At 37.7% G+C, this 17,366-nt stretch overlaps 1 protein-coding gene across 3 annotated transcripts in view; it reads left to right on the top strand.

Annotated features, from left to right (window-relative positions):
• The window catches only part of LARS1 (leucyl-tRNA synthetase 1), a 75,232-nt gene that overhangs the window by 41,232 nt on the left and 16,634 nt on the right, over positions 1-17,366 (top strand). For 2 of the 3 annotated variants that reach the window (XM_077897723.1, XM_077897724.1), the window contains 5 exons: positions 9,270-9,453; positions 10,472-10,562; positions 11,533-11,673; positions 12,740-12,880; positions 13,139-13,249. In XM_077897723.1, the coding sequence (XP_077753849.1) occupies positions 9,270-9,453; positions 10,472-10,562; positions 11,533-11,673; positions 12,740-12,880; positions 13,139-13,249 (668 nt within the window). The remainder of the gene's footprint in view (positions 1-9,269; positions 9,454-10,471; positions 10,563-11,532; positions 11,674-12,739; positions 12,881-13,138; positions 13,250-17,366) is intronic. The other variant, XM_077897725.1, reaches the window with a different exon arrangement.

Below are 17,366 nucleotides of genomic sequence, written 5' to 3'. Positions count from 1 at the left end.
ATGGCATGTCTTTCTATTGATCATGACTAGTACAGTTTGAGGCGATGCTGAAGGGATTGGGAAAGAGCTAACCTCATTGGGATGCCTGGGTGGCTCAGTGGTTGAACGTCTGCCTTTGGTTCAGGTCATGATCCTGGGGTCCTGGGATTGAGTCCTTCATCAGGCTCCCTGTAGGGAGCCTGCTTCTCCCTCTGCCTGTGTCTCTGCCTCTCTCCTCTCCATGTGTCTCTCGTGAGTAAATAAATAAAATCTTTACAAAACAAAAACAAAAACAACTAACCTAACTGGCTTTGAGAAACAATGTTTTGACCAGATGCTGTAAGCCAAAAGGACTGCACACAAATACTGTAATTAGTAAGACTATTTCTTACATGAGGTCTAGGTTAGCATTTCTAAAACTAATTTTATGTGTGTACTGGGATTGAACAAATAAATTTATTATAGACGAGAACTCACTGTTAAAAAAAAAAAAGATACAAATAAGGGGGAATGCTAAAATATACCCTGTGGTATTGGATTGCAATTGGCAATTTCCAGTGTTTAATTTTATGTACAGACAAATTGATATAAAAGTAAATGTCAATGTATGTGGTAGGTTAGTATATGTGTATATATTTCCCTAGCTGTGTCTGCTGAGAGGGCATATGAGCAGTGACACACTGGTAGCAGGGATACACCTGACATTTAGATCTTGGTTTCTAAATACCATTCTCCAATACATGGAACTAGAGTTCTTGAGAGAAGTGATTGATTTGCAGTCTGGAGTAGAGAAAATACAAGATGAGCATGGAACATCTTATGGTGCCAGTAAAGAAGGCAGTGTTTTAGTAAGGATGGGGATATTTGAAAGGACACAGATTCATTTAAGACAGAAGATCGCAGCAGAGTGGGAGGACCCTAGGCTTGCCTTGTCTCATCCATACAAGTAGGTAACTATCAAATCATCCTAAATACCCTAGAAATCTGTCTGACCATTGGCAGAACAAACTCTGCAACTAGAGATAGAGTAGAGGCTATAATGAAGAAGGTAGCCGATGCAGAGGTGTATTTTGGGAAACAGGTCATGGCCGCTGATGGCCAGTAGCCACCATTGTGGAGAAGGGCAAGAGACAAACTAGTACACAGGGGAGTACACGAGGAAAACCAATTCCCTTAGCAATTGGCTTGGAAAGTGAGAAAGCCTGAATTTCATGAGTTCTTGAGACCAGTGGAGCTTAAAGCCTGGAATTTTAAAGATCACTGTGCTTGGCTCTGGAAGAGCTCAGAGGACATTGGTGCTGCTCTTGGAGAGAAGGCTGGCTGGCAAACATGGTGTTGACGTACAGCATGGAAACAGTGATCTGAAGAGTCCCTGGGGCACACAGCGGGCAGGTTAGTTGCTCATCTCATAGTATGTCACAGAGAGGCAGCATTCAGAGAGACCCCTCCAGGAACTAAGGAATTGGCAGGCGCCATTTCCCTCCCCACCCCTTAGCATATGCATAATGCCACCTGTGGGAAGTAGCACAGTGCTGACACTTGCCACCTAACTTGCTTTTACCAAGCTCCACCCCTCCATGCTCTGGTAAAACCACCCCTTCCAGTCATGCTTGTCTCAGTTTCAGTGTGGCAGAGTCACCCTCCCCAGAAGACCAGCTCAAACCCCTGCCCACAGTGTGTCTCTCAGTCTAAGAGTTTTATGTGCCTTGTTTCTGTCAGTGACAGATCTCATTTCACAAACAGACCAGAGCACACCTAATTAAAAGTACCACATTTAGGCCAGGGTCCAGACACTGCCCACAAGTAAAGAGAGTTTCTGCAGATGACTGGGCTGAAGGATAAAGTGACCAGGACACAACAGCACATGCAGCACTCATTGGAGACACTCCTGGCTGGGAGCACTGGGCCCTGAGGAACAGGGGATACTACACTTCTGGGTGCTATAGTACTTCTTCAGAAGGCCATCACCCTTAAGAATAGGAGATATAGCTGACTTTTCATACACACAGAAATAGGCAGAGAGACTTAGACAAAATGAGAAGACAGAAATTTGTCCCAAATAAAAACAGGACAAAGCCATAGCTGGAGATACAAGTGAAATAGATGTAAGTAACATGCCTAATAGAGAATTTAAAGCCGAGATCATAAGGATACTCACTGAACTTGAGAAAAGAGTGGAGGACATTTGAGACCGTTAACACAGAGGTTCGGAATAAAACATAAGAGAGAAAAAGAGCTCAATAAACAAAATGAGAAACATGCTTGATGGAATGAATAGCAGGCCGGAAGAAGCAGAGGAATAAATTAATGACGTAAAAGAGTAATGGAAAGTAATCAAACTGAACAAAAGAGAGAAAAAAGAATAATGCACAATGAGAATAGACTTAGGGAAACTCAGGGACTCCATCAAACATAATAACATTCGTTTTTTTTTTTTTAACATTCGTATTTTTAAATAATCTCAACGCCCCACATGGGACTTGAACTCACAACCCTGAGATCAAAAGTTGTATGCTCCACCAATAGAACCAGCCACACATTCCTACAAAAGACTCATTTTATTTTTTTATTTATTTTTTTATTTATTTTCAAAAGACTCATTTTATTTTAAGATTTTTATTTATTTATTCATGAAAGACACAGGCAAAGGGAGAAGCAGGATCCCCGCAGGGAGCCCAGTGCAGCCCAAGGTCAGGCCCTGAGCTGAAGGCAGATGCTCAACCACTGAGCCACCCACACATCCCAAGAGACTCATTTTAGACCTAAAGACACCTGCAGATTGAAAGTGAGAGGATGGAGGAACATGTATCATGCAAATGGATATCAAAAGAAAGCCAAAGGGGATCCCTGGGTGGCGCAGCGGATTAGCGCCTGCCTTTGGCCCAGGGCGCGATCCTGGAGACTCAGGATCGAGTCCCGCGTCGGGCTCCCGGTGCATGGAGCCTGCTTCTCCCTCTGCCTGTGTCTCTGCCTCTCTCTCTCTCTCTCTGTGTGACTATCATAAATAAATAAAAATTAAAAAAAAAAAAGAAAGCCAAAGTAGCAATTCTTATATCGGATAAAATAGATTTTAAAAATAAAGACTGTAACAAGATTTAAAGAAAGATAGTATATAATAGTAAAGGAGACAGTTCAACAAGAAAATATAAGAATTTTAAATATTTATGCACCCAAATATATAAAACAGCTAATAACAAACATAAAGGAACTAATTGATAATAATGCTATAATAGTAAGGGACTTTCACATCCTCTGACATCAATGGACAGACCATCTAAACAGCAGATTATCAAGGCGACAATGGCTCTGAATGACACACTGGAACGGATGGATTTAACGGATACATACACAACATTCCATCCTAAAGCAGCATGATACACATTCTTTTCAAGTGCACATGGATCACACATTAGGCCACAAAACAAGCCTCAACGAATTTAAAAAGATCAAAATCATACCATGTATCTTTTCTGACAACAATGCTATCTATGAAACTAGAAGTCAACTACAAGAAAAAATCTGGAAAGACCAGAGATATATGGAGGTTAAATAACATATATGGAGGTTAAACAACAAATGTGTCAACTAGGAAATAAAAGAAGAAATAAAAAAATACATGGAAAACAGAATGGTTTAAAAATCTTTGGGACATAGCCAAAGCAGTTCTAAGAGGGAAGATTATAGCAATATAGGCCTACTTCAAGAAGAAATAAAAGTCTCACATAAACAACCTAATACCTACAGGAGCTAGAAAAAGAATAACAAACAAAACCTAAAACCAGCAGAAGAAAGGAAATAATAAAGATTAGAGCAGAAAAAAGTGATATAGAACCTAAATAACCAGTAGAACAGATCAATGAAACCCAGGAGCTAGTTCTTTGAAAAAAATTAATAAAATTGATAAACCTCTAGTCAGATTCATCAAGAAAATCCCAAGGTCCTGGGAGTGAGCTCTGTGTTGGGCTTCCTACTCAGCGGGGAGCCTTCTTCTCCCTCTTAGTCCTTTTCCCCTGCTGTGCTGGCTCTGTCTCGCTCTCTCTTTCTCAAATAAATAAATAAAATCTTACAAAAAAAAAAAAGTGAGAAAGGACCTAAATTAATAAAATTACAAATGAGAGAGGAGAAATAACAACAAACACCACAAACAATTAGATTTTGAAAAACTATATGCCAACAAATTGGACAGCTTAAAAGACATGGATCAATTCCTAAAAATATTTAACTTCCCAAAAGTAAAACAGGAAGAAATAGAAAATTTGAATAGACTGATTACCAGCAAAGAAATTGAATCAGTAATCAAAAAATTCCCAAGAAGCATAAGTCTGGGACTGGATATCTTCATGAGTGAATTCTTCCAAATATGGATTGACTTTTATTTTATTTTATTATACACACACACACACACACACACACACACACACACCCATTGTGGGGCTTGAACTCAGAACCTTGAGATCAAGAGGCTTATATTCCACCAACTGAGCCAGCCAGGTGCCCCTCCATGAAACATTTAAAGAAGAGTTAATACCAATTCTTCTTATACTATTCTGAAAAATAGAAAGGCAGGAAAACTTCCAAATTTATTCTATGAGGCCAAAATTAGCCTGATAACAAAACCAGGTAAAGACACTACAAAAAAAGAGAACAACAGGGCAGTATCTCTGATGAATGTAGATGCAAAAATCCTCACCAAAATACTAGCAAACCAACCCCAACAATACATTAAAATAAATCATTCACCACGGTCAAGTGGGATTTATTCCTGATGGGTCAGTATTCTCAAGTCAATCAACATGATACATCATATCAATAAGAGGTAAGAGCCATATGATCATTTCAATAGATGGAGAACAAGCATTTGACAAAGTACAACATCCACTCATGATAAAAACCCTCAACAAAGTAGGGTTAGAGGGAACATACCTCAACATAATAAAGACCTTAAATGAAAACCCCAAGGTAACATTCTTAATGGTGAAAAGCTGAGAGCCTTTCCCCTAACGTCAGAAACAAGGCAAGGCACCACTTTTATTCAACTTAATACTGGAAGTCCTAGCCACAGCAATAAGACACCAAAAAGAAAAACTTGCAGATGACATGATATTGTATATAGACAACCTGAGAGACTCCTCCAAAAAACTGCTAGAATTGATACACGAATTTGGTGAAGTCTCAGGATACAAAGTGAATCTACAGAAATGTGTTGTGTTTGTATATACTAATGATGGACCAGCAGAAAGAAATTAAGAAAACAATCCCATTTATAATTGCACTGAAAATAATAAGATACCTAGTAATAAACCTAACCAAAGAGGTAGAAGACCTGTACTCTGAATGCTTTAAAATACTGATGAAGGAAATTGAAGCTCTCACAAAGAAATGGAAAGATATTACATGCTCATGGATTGGAGGAACAAATGTTAAAATACCTCTGCTACCCAAAGAAATCTACACATTTAATGCAATCCCTAGCAAAAATACCAACAGCAGTTTTCACAGAGCTAGAACAAACAATCCCAAAATTTGTATGGAACCACAAAAGAACCTTAAGAGCCAAAGTGACCTTGAAAAAAGCAAAGCTGGAGACATCACAGTTCTGGACTTCAAGTTATATTACAAAGCTCTAGTAATTAAAAGAGTATGGCACTGGCACAAAAATAGGTACATAGATCAATGAAAAAGAATAGAAAATCCAGAAATGAACTCAACATTATATGGTCATTTAATTTTTGACAAGGCAGGAAAGAATGTCTAATGGGAAAAAGATAGTCTCTTCAACAAACAATGTTGGAAAAACTGGCCAGCAACATGCAAAAGAATGAAACTGGACCACTTTGTTAAAACATACACAATAAATTCAAAATACATTAAAGACCTAAGTGTGAGATCTTGAACCATAAAAATCTTATGAAAGAGTATAGGCAGTAATTACTCTGACATTGGCCATAGCAAGTATTTTTCTAGATAGATCCCCTAATGCAAGGGAAATGAGCAAAAATAAAATATTGGAACTACATCAAAATAAAAATTGCACAGAGAAGGATCAGTTGGCAAAACTAAAAGACAACCTACAGAATGGGAGAGCATATTTGCAAATGACATACCTAATAAAGGGTTAGTATTCAAAATATACAAAGAACTTATACAACACCAAGAAACAAATAATCTAATTAGAAAATGGGCAGGGATCCCTGGGTGGCGCAGCGGTTTGGCGCCTGCCTTTGGCCCGGGGCACGATCCTGGAGGCCCGGGATCGGGTCCCACGTCGGGCTCCTGGTGCATGGAGCCTGCATGGAGCCTGCTTCTCCTTCTGCCTGTGTCTCTGCCTCTCTCTCTCTCTGGGACTATCATAAATAAATAAAAATTAAAAAAAAAAAAAAAAAAAAAAGAAAAAAAAAAGAAAATGGGCAGAAGACACAGACATTTTTCCAAAGAAGACATCCAGATGGCCAACAGACACTTGAAAAGATACCATCACTCATCACCAGGGAAATGCAACTCAGAATCACAATGAGATATCACCGCACACGTATCAGAATGGCTAAAATCAACAATACAACAACAAGTGTTGGTGAGGATGTGAAAAAAAGGAACCCTTGTGCATTGTTGGTGGGAATGCAAACTGGCACAGCAGCCACTGTAAAAAACAGTATGGAGGTTCCTCAAAAAGTTAAAAATCAAACTACCATATGATCACATTACTGGGTATCTACCCCCCAAAATATAAAAACACTAAACTTGAAGGGGTATGCTCACCTGTCTATTTATAGCAGCATTACTTACAATAGCTAAGATATGGAAGCAGTCCCAAGTGTCCATAAATTGATGAACGGATAAAGAACGTGCGCACACACACACACACACATCTCACACACACACAGGGATATTATTCAGCCATGAAAAGAATGAAATCTTGCCACTTGGAACCACATGGATGGAGCTAGAGAGTATAATACTAATAGAAATAAGTCAGAGAAAGACAAATACCATAGGATTTCACTCATGTGTAATTTAAGAAACAAAACAGATGAATCAGGAAAAAGACAGGGAAACAAGCCATAAGAGACTCTTACGATAGAGAACAAACTGATGATTACCAGAGGGAGGAGGTGGGAGATGGCCAAAATAGATGATGCAGATTAAGGAGTCTGCTTGTTGTGATGAGTTCAAGTGATTAAATTAAAATTTATGTATATATTGATATATATATATATATATTTATACATATATATAAAAGAAAAGGGTACAGGAACCAAGTGGAAGGAGCGCCCAATTATGCAAGCTAGGACAATTTAAGAAATAAATGATAGTGTTGGATTATAACCCAGTGAATAAGTTGAATATTTGTGAGTCCATACTGATAAAGTAATAGTCAAATAAAAGAATAAGTGGGTGAGTAGGGACAGCTTTTTCCTTTCAGAAGAATTCATATTAATAAATGTATGAAGGTTGAATGAAATATAAAATCACCATTAGGCAAAAATCACAGTAATAATTGTTACAGACAAGATCTACCAATGATTGCCAAAATCAATGAGTGTACATTTCATAATTTTTTTTTTTTTTAATTTATGATAGTCACAGAGAGAGAGAGGCAGAGACATAGGCAGAGGGAGAAGCAGGCCCCATGCACCGGGAGCCCAACGTGGGATTCGATCCTGGGTCTCCAGGATCGCGCCCTGGGCCAAAGGCAGGCGCCAAACCGCTGCGCCACCCAGGGATCCCAATGAGTGTACATTTCAGAAGAAACAAGATATTTGTATATTCTCAGAGTATTTCTACCAAGATACTTTGCTAATCACAAATGGAAAAACAGTTTACAGTCGAGAAAACTTGACACACTACCTAAGTGATAAAAGCTTGCAACACCAGTAATAAGTCATCAATATCCTGTGCCTCCCTGATAGTGATGCACTGAGAAGACCCAAAGCATCACCTTTGTGATTTTCTTGCCAGAGGTTCATAAGCTCAGTCTAATCGTGAGAAAACATCAGACAAACCAAGTTTGGGGAAATTCTATTAAATAACTGTCTCTAGTACTCATCAAAAATGTCAAGGTCATGAAAGACAAAGACTGAGGAGCTGTCACAGATATGAGAGGAGACCAGCGAGATAAAATGATTAAATGCAATGTAGTTTTTTGGATTGGATCCTGCAACAGAAATAGGATATTGGAAGAAAAACTGGTGAAATTTGAATAAGGTCTACAGTTTAATTAATAGTATTATACCTAATGTTAACTTCCTGGTTTTGAAACTATGGTTATGTAAGTTAACATTAGAGAAGCCTGTTAAATGGTTTATGTCTATTCTCTTGCTGTCTTTGCACCTTTTCTTTAAGTGTAAAATTATTTCAGATAAAAAGTGTTTTGAGCTTCTTATGTATTATAAAGTATATTTAATGATCCATAACAATGTTACATGTTCTCATCTCACCCATTTTAGGCACAGATGGTAGAAAAATAATACACATTCTTCTGAACTTTTCCTTTTTCACTTAACACTTCATATTTGAGATTGCTCCATATTGATACATAAAAAAGTTTTCCTCACTCTTGCAGAAATATAGTGTTCCATTGCAAGGATGTCCTATAATTTAATTAGGCTCTTATTAATTTTTTTAAAGATTTTATTTATTTGAGAGGGAGAGAGAGCTAGAATACAAGAAGGGGGAAAGGCAGAGGGAGAAGCAGATTCCCCACTGAGCATGGAGCCCAACATGGGGCTCAATCCCAGGACACCAGGACCATGACCCGAGCTGAAGGCAGATCTAACTGACTGAGCCACCCAGGTGTCCTAGAATGGAAGATTTTGGTTGAAAAGTAAAATTTTGTTAGAAAACATAGAAGCATCTGCTTTTAGAAAGAAGAAATTAAATATATTTTTGTACGTGTAAGGCACTGATGTGTGCTCTCATGCATTAAAATCTAGTTATGCTGCCACTAAGTGAGGCCGAAATGTTGATAGGATCTGTATTTCTAATTTACCATTTTCTTCCTGTCTTTCATTCAAGACCACTTTATCTCATTAACTCAATGTGCCTGGAAAGAAACACACTGATGCTAAGCATATGCAAAGCGATATAGGTGATTCAAATATTTGAACAACACTGTGGATCCCACTTTTGGTGGTAGTTTGATGGTCCATGGCAGTCCTTTAAAGCCTCCGCTATTTCTTAATTTCTGTGTAGCTTTTGCAGTAATACCCAAATGGACACATCATTGATAGTTACTAACTACATTTTAAAATCATCACTCGATCTTCTTGTTCATCCCCCTCCTCTTCATCCAGGAATGCGTTTGGCTCTGGCTGATGCTGGCGACACTGTTGAAGATGCAAACTTTGTGGAAGCCATGGCAGATGCAGGTATTCTCCGTCTGTACACCTGGGTGGAGTGGGTGAAAGAAATGGTTGCCAACTGGGACAGCCTAAGAAGTGGGCCTGCCAGCACCTTCAATGATAGAGTTTTTGCCAGGTAATCTGTGGACTCCAGCCCTCGCTACTTTACAGTTGCTCAGTCCTTGTGCATTTTTAAGTTTTTGTTTTTTCCCTCCTAAAATAAATTAGATGTCAATAATAGCTACCGTTCGTTGCAGGCTTACTTGTTCTGGGTACTCTGCCAAGCACTTTGCACCCATTATTTGATTTTAGCTTCACAGCTTATATGATAAAGATATTAATGCTCCATTTTATAGTTAAAGAAAGTGAAGCTTAGAAAAATTAAATATTACATTTCTCAAAGCTAGTACTTTGTTTTGGGGTTTACGAATTTGCTTCTTCAAAGCCGTTCTCATGACTATTTTACCATGCTGGCTTGTGTTAGAATAGGACAGAATGGCTAAATGAAAAGTAGATTAGAAGAAAAAGAGAAATATCAATTTTTTCCTTTTAAAAAACATTTATCATCATCTTTGTATCAGGAGCCATCTTAAGAACTGGTGTTACAAAGATGGATAGGACTTGATCCTTCACTATAGTTTAGCAGGAGAAGAAAACACTCATTACTGAACTCATTACAAGTATAGTTATAGGGATAGAGGGAGATGGCATGTGTGTTCTGGGTTTCTTGAAAAATAAACGATTCTTACAGGGAGATAAGGAAGCCATGGAAAGAGTGATATTTATTTGAGGTATAGTATTTGGAGGGCAGAGTAGCACATCAAACACGCTGGGGCCAAATTATGAAGGGCCTTTGGTGGCATGAACAAATTTTTTTAATATCCAACGTCATTTGTTTAAAATGCAGCAGGTGAATCTGACCACCTTTGTCAAGCTGTTTCCATGTCTTAGACTTCCTAATAAAGTTTCATCTAGAAATTTTTAGACAAGGACATCATTAACTGTGTTGTGGTTAACTGGTTTTGTGGTTGAGTGGTCTTCAGTGTTTCAGGCATTGATCTGATTTTACTGTTTACTAGTATATACGGCAGTTTTATATATCTTCATGTACTTGCATGTGAACTCAGTAATCTTTTTTTCCTCCTATTCTATAGTGAGATGAATGCAGGAATTATAAAAACAGATCAAAATTATGAAAAGATGATGTTTAAAGAAGCCCTGAAAACAGGGTTTTTTGAGTTTCAGGTAGGCTATTCTTTTAGTAGCTATAAAATTTGTTAGTGTGAATATGATGTATTTTGCTCTTTTTCCCTTCCTGCGATGACAAAATAACTCCTCTAAGATGGGGACTCCTCTAAAATGTTGCCAGGCAATTTTTAAATTCTTTAGTAAATTGTAGTTTTAAATAACTTTCTTTGATACTCTTTCTTTTGTGTTTGATATAAGTATTTCTGTCTCTAGTTGAGCTATGAGTTAGTAAAGGTTAAATCTAAAAATCAGCCACATTTTCTAGGAGAACATTTTTAAATTGATAAAATATAAAGATAAAATAATTTGCTTAGTTTGAAAATAAGCATTTTCTGATGTTGCCCACAAGGTGTCAGTGTTTCCTCAAATTTGGCAGTTCAAGGGCTTAAAGTGAAAATGTAGGTTTCCTCAATCAGTTTTGTAAAATATCACATTGGGATTTATGTAACTTGGTTTTCATAGATGTGGTTAAATAAGGATAAGTGCTGAACATAGCAATGTGTCCTATTTATAGCCTTTTTTGATACTTAATATCTTATAGGCTGTTCAGAGTATCATCAGCCCTTAACACAGAGTTTAAATTGTGCAACTTTTATATGCTACAAAATGTCTTTCTGAAAAATTTTTCTTGAGAATCAGTACTATAAAACCATGATATCCTTTGACAAGGATTGGTATACATTTAATTGCAAGTTGTTAAAAATGTAGTAAAACTGGGGGGTGCCTGGTTGGCTCAGTTGGTAGAGCTTTAGATTCCTGATCTGCAGATTGTGGGTTGGAGCTCCACATCCGGTATAGAGATTACTTAAAATAAAATGACGTAAAACCTTTATGAAAATTCCTTATGGAATTTTGAAAGACTAAAAGCTTAAAAATGCATTAACATTAAGGTACTGAATTTTTTTCTTTTCATTTTATTTTTAAAAAGTATGGGGAGAAAAATGGTAAATAATTTCAAATCTTACAGGCTGCGAAAGATAAATACCGTGAATTGGCCATAGAAGGTATGCACAGAGACCTTGTGTTCCGCTTTATTGAAGTTCAAACACTTCTCTTGGCTCCGTTCTGTCCACACCTATGTGAACACATCTGGACACTCCTGGGAAAGGTACCTGTCTGTGGTTCAGATGTTGTGGGCAGTTTTGATTTGGCCTTATTAAATAAATACAGTAATAATGCTACTTAAGAGGAAAAGACTGAAAAAAATATTTCAAGAATAATGTTGGATTCATCATTTCATGAAGCTACCTTCTGTTTAGACAAATACATTGTGTGTGTGCCTTTATTTATGTACACACAGTGAATGTATTTTAAAAACATGTGACTGTGCATTTTCTTTATCACCTAGTTCTTTTTTTTTATCACCTAATTCTTGTTAGGAAATGTTAAAATACATTTAAGTATATTTTAAAAATACATTTAATTAGAATTCATGTGTAACTAATACTGTTTTTCCAACTGTTAAAAAAGGTGAAAATATTGAGAAAGATATAAACGACTGTTAGAGCAGCTCATAAACAAAGATAGAAGTGTATATTTGCATAAATATTTTTGTTTTATATAAAATTTCTGGCATATGTAGGGCTGAATATTCAGGGTTATTATATTAGCATCCTTACTGTGAGGATAGATTCAATTATTTCTCCTAGGCTTGCAGATAAACAGATTGGCTGGTTTAATAATTTCTTTTCATCTTTATTAGCCAGGTTCTTTTGTATTTTTTAAAGCATGAACAATGCAAAAAATGTACTCATGATACATATACTGAATAGCTATATTTTCAAGACTAAATGTATTAATAGGATAAAAACCAAGAGTGCGTATAATTTATGTAATAATGATTAAATTTAGGCAAATTAGCATTACATAATTTTCTTTGAAAGTGAGCATATGTGTGTGGGTATTAATACGCTTGTACAAATGGATGCTAATTAAGAATGTAGAGTCAGACTTCACAGCTTGAATTCTAGGGAACATTAGATCAGGGACTGTGGAAGTGTGTTATGGGTAGTCAGGTTTGAACTCTGAGCATGCAATTACAGATGGTAGCCTTTGGGTTTTTTTTTTTTTTTTTTTTTTTAGATGGTAGCCTTTGTATGGAACTGTAATCAAGAACCATAAAATAGTTGTGTGCTTTAATCCCACTGAACTTTTTTTTTCTTTCTTTCTTAAAGCCTGACTCCATTATGAATGCTTCATGGCCTCTGGCTGGTCCTGTGGATGAAGCCTTGATACGTTCCTCACAGTATCTCATGGAAGTAGCACATGACCTTAGATTGCGACTCAAGAACTATATGATGCCAGCTAAGGGGAAGGTAAAGGCTTTTTATTTTATTTTTTTAAAAAAGGGCTGTTCTTGTAAAGTTATTAGTCAAGTAACCTTTACTAGTAATGAAAATTAAGACAACTATCGTTCCAATGTGTCAGACTCTTTTTACTGCTAATTCAATTTTGTAGTATGCGTATGCTTCTTACTGTTAGAGGCAGTAGCAGTGTATACCAGGAGGGGGATATTTCATTTTTGGTGTATACAAGAGTGATCAAATGTTTTCTCCCTTTCTTTTGCCCTGTAGAAGACTGACAAGCAACCACCTCAGAAACCTTCACATTGCACCATCTATGTGGCGAAGAACTATCCTTCTTGGCAACATACCACCCTGTCAGTGCTGCGTAATCACTTTGAGGTGATGCTCTCAGCAGACGTTCTCCCAGTGTTGTTGTGTGTGCCTGTGCCTGTTTTTAGGATGTTGGCAATGTCTGGGAGAAGGGAGACTGGCAGCTTTGTGTAATTACCCCTAGGCACAGAGTGTTTTTTGTTAGCTGTGCTGGCTCTTAAATGGATACCGAGGGAAAAGTTGCCATCTTTTTTATCATTTCTGATGCTTTCATACAAAAATATAGTGGCTCTGGTCATATGTAATTAAAAGGTGTGGGATTTTCTCATATGTGGTTAAAATTATGAAGCAAAAGGACTGAGTTTGCCTTTTGGGTTTGTTAGGACTTGAACGCTGGAGTTCATGAAGCCTTAACCTCATTATGTTTAAAAAAAATTTGAAGTTTGCCTATTGAGTAATTTAAAACAAAATGTCTATTTGATAGTTATCCATAGAAATGGAGAGCTGGATGTTTTTGGCTACATCAGGTAAAGAGCTGTTAAATATGATTATTGTGTTTGAAGGAAACAATACTTCAACATAGTTCTAAGTTTTCCTGAAGGAAAAAGTCCATCTACCTTTTTCTTTCACATTCAAAATATGGAAACAAAGTATATGTTGTGGAATTTTTGCTTAGGTTATTTTTTTTTTTTATGATAGGCACACAGTGAGAGAGAGAGAGAGGCAGAGACACAGGCAGAGGGAGAAGCAGGCTCCATGCACCGGGAGCCCGATGTGGGATTCGATCCCAGGTCTCCAGGATCGCGCCCTGGGCCAAAGGCAGGCGCTAAACCGCTGCGCCACCCAGGGATCCCTTTGCTTAGGTTATTAAGAAGAGTTACTGGTAGACACAAATTGTTAAGGTGCACTTAAAGAAGAGAGAGAGACAAAACGGTGATTATGGGCAAAGCATAAAGTGATAACTGAAGGGAAAATCCTTAGCTTTGAGTTTTGAGAACTTAACTGAGATTTTATTTCAGAAATTTTTGTAGTTACTTAAAAAATACTCAGAAAAACATTTACGTTTGGAAATTTGATGGAAAGAGAAGAGCAAGTGATTTTTGTGAGCCTATCTTTATGGAGAGCCACTTCCTCATTTGATTGTATATAATAGAAATAGAACATATTCTATAGAATTGCTTGCAGATTTTGATGTATGGCAAGTAAAAAAGTAAAAGCCACTTTGGTAGGTAGAAAAATGATATTGTGCCTTAGTGGGTTGCATATTCATAATAGCATTTTCTTTTTTTTTCTTTTTTTAATTTTTATTATTATTATTTTTAATAAATTTATTTTTTATTGGTGTTCAATTTACCAACATACAGAATAACACCCAGTGCTCATCCCGTCAAGTGACCCCCCCCAGTGCCCGTCACCCATTCACCCCCCCCACCCCCCCGCCTTCCTCCCCTTCTACCACCCCTAATTCATTTCCCAGAGTTAGGAGTCTTTATGTTCTGTCTCCCTTTCTGATATTTCCCACACATTTCTTCTCCCTTCCCTTATATTCCCTTTCACTATTATTTATATTCCCCAAATGAATGAGAGCATATATTGTTTGTCCTTCTCCGATTGACTTACTTCACTCAGCATAATATCTTCCAGTTCCATCCACGTTGAAGCAAATGGTGGGTATTTGTCATTTCTAATGGCTGAGTAATATTCCATTGTATCCATAAACCACATCTTCTTTATCCACTCATCTTTCAATGGACACCGAGGCTCCTTCCACAGTTTGGCTATTGTGGCCATTGCTGCTAGAAACATTGGGGTGCAGGTGTCCCGGCGTTTCATTGCATCTGTATCTTTGGGGTAAATCCCCAACAGTGCAATTGCTGGGTCGTAGGGCAGGTCTATTTTTAACTCTTTGAGGAACCTCCACACAGTTTTCCAGAGTGGCTGCACCAGTTCACATTCCCACCAACAGGGTAAGAGGGTTCCCTTTTCTCTGCATCCTCTCCAACATTTGTGGTTTCCTGCCTTGTTAATTTTCCCCATTCTCACTGGTGTGAGGTGGTATCTCATTGTGGTTTTGATTTGTATTTCCCTGATGGCAAGTGATGCAGAGCATTTTCTCATGTGCTTGTTGGCCATGTCTATGTCTTCCTCTGTGAGATTTCTCTTCATGTCTTTTGCCCATTTCATGATTGGATTGTTTGTTTCTTTGGTGTTGAGTTTAAGAAGTTCTTTATAGATCTTGGAAACTAGGCCTTTATCTGATATGTCATTTGCAAATATCTTCTCCCATTCTGTAGGTTGTCTTTTAGTTTTGTTGACTGTATCCTTTGCTGTGCAAAAGCTTCTTATCTTGATGAAGTCCCTATAGTTCATTTTTGCTTTTGATTCTTTTGCCTTCGTGGATGTATCTTGCAAGAAGTTACTGTGGCCGAGTTCAAAAAGGGTGTTGCCTGTGTTCTCCTCTAGGATTTTCATTGAATCTTGTCTCACATTTAGATCTTTCATCCATTTTGAGTTTATCTTTGTGTATGGTGCAAGAGAGTGGTCTAGTTTCATTCTTCTGCATGTGGATGTCCAATTTTCCCAGCACCATTTATTGAAGAGACTGTCTTTCTTCCAATGGATAGTCTTTCCTCCTTTATCGAATATTAGTTGACCATAAAGTTCAGGGTCCACTTCTGGGTTCTCTATTCTGTTCCATTGATCTATGTGTCTGTTTTTGTGCCAGTACCACACTGTCTTGATGACCACAGCTTTATAGTACAGCCTGAAATCTGGCATTGTGATGCCCCCAGATATGGTTTTCTTTTTTAAAATTCCCCTGGCTATTCGGGGTCTTTTCTGATTCCACACAAATCTTAAAATAATTTGTTCTAACTCTCTGAAGAAAGTCCATGGTATTTTGATAGGGATTGCATTAAACGTGTAAATTGCCCTGGGTAACATTGACATTTTCACAATATTAATTCTGCCAATCCATGAACATGGAATATTTTTCCATCTCTTTGTGTCTTCCTCAATTTCTTTCAGAAGTGTTCTATAGTTTTTAGGGTATAGATCCTTTACCTCTTTGGTTAGGTTTATTCCTAGGTATCTTATGCTCTTGGGTGCAATTGTAAATGGGATTGACTCCTTAATTTCTCTTTCTTCAGTCTCATTGTTAGTGTATAGAAATGCCACTGATTTCTGGGCATTGATTTTGTATCCTGCCATGCTACCAAATTGCTGTATGAGTTCTAGCAATCTTGGGGTGGAGACTTTTGGGTTTTCTATGTAGAGTATCATGTCATCAGTGAAGAGGGAGAGTTTGACTTCTTCTTTGCCGATTTGAATGCCTTTAATGTCTTTTTGTTGTCTGATTGCTGAGGCTAGGACTTCCAGTACTATGTTGAATAGCAGTGGTGAGAGTGGACATCCCTGTCTTGTTCCTGATCTTAGGGGAAAGGCTCCCAGTGCTTCCCCATTGAGAATGATATTTGCTGTGGGCTTTTCGTAGATGGCTTTTAAGATGTCAAGGAAAGTTCCCTCTATCCCTACACTCTGAAGAGTTTTGATCAGGAATGGATGCTGTATTTTGTCAAATGCTTTCTCTGCATCTAATGAGAGGATCATATGGTTCTTGGTTTTTCTCTTGCTGATATGATGAATCACATTGATTGTTTTACGGGTGTTGAACCAGCCTTGTGTCCCGGGGATAAATCCTACTTGGTCATGGTGAGTAATTTTCTTAATGTACTGTTGGATCCTATTGGCTAGTATCTTGTTGAGAATTTTTGCATCCATGTTCATCAGGGATATTGGTCTGTAATTCTCCTTTTTGGTGGGGTCTTTGTCTGGTTTTGGAATTAAGGTGATGCTGGCCTCATAGAACGAATTTGGAAGTACTCCATCTCTTCCTATCTTTCCAAACAGCTTTAGGAGAATAGGTATGGTTTCTTCTTTAAACATTTGATAGAATTCCCCTGGGAAGCCATTTGGCCCTGGACTTTTCTGTCTTGGGAGGTTTTTGATGACTGCTTCAATTTCCTCCCTGGTTATTGGCCTGTTCAGGTTTTCTATTTCTTCCTGTTCCAGTTTTGGTAGTTTGTGGCTTTCCAGGAATGCGTCCATTTCTTCTAGATTGCCTAATTTATTGGCGTATAGCTGTTCATAATATGTTTTTAAAATCGTTTGTATCTCCTTGGTGTTG

Source organism: Canis aureus, chromosome 5 (assembly GCF_053574225.1).
Source record: "Canis aureus isolate CA01 chromosome 5, VMU_Caureus_v.1.0, whole genome shotgun sequence".
Classification (NCBI taxonomy): Eukaryota; Metazoa; Chordata; class Mammalia; order Carnivora; family Canidae; genus Canis; species Canis aureus.
The sequence above is the reverse complement of the archived record's forward strand: the minus strand, read 5'-3'. Positions and strand labels throughout refer to the sequence as shown.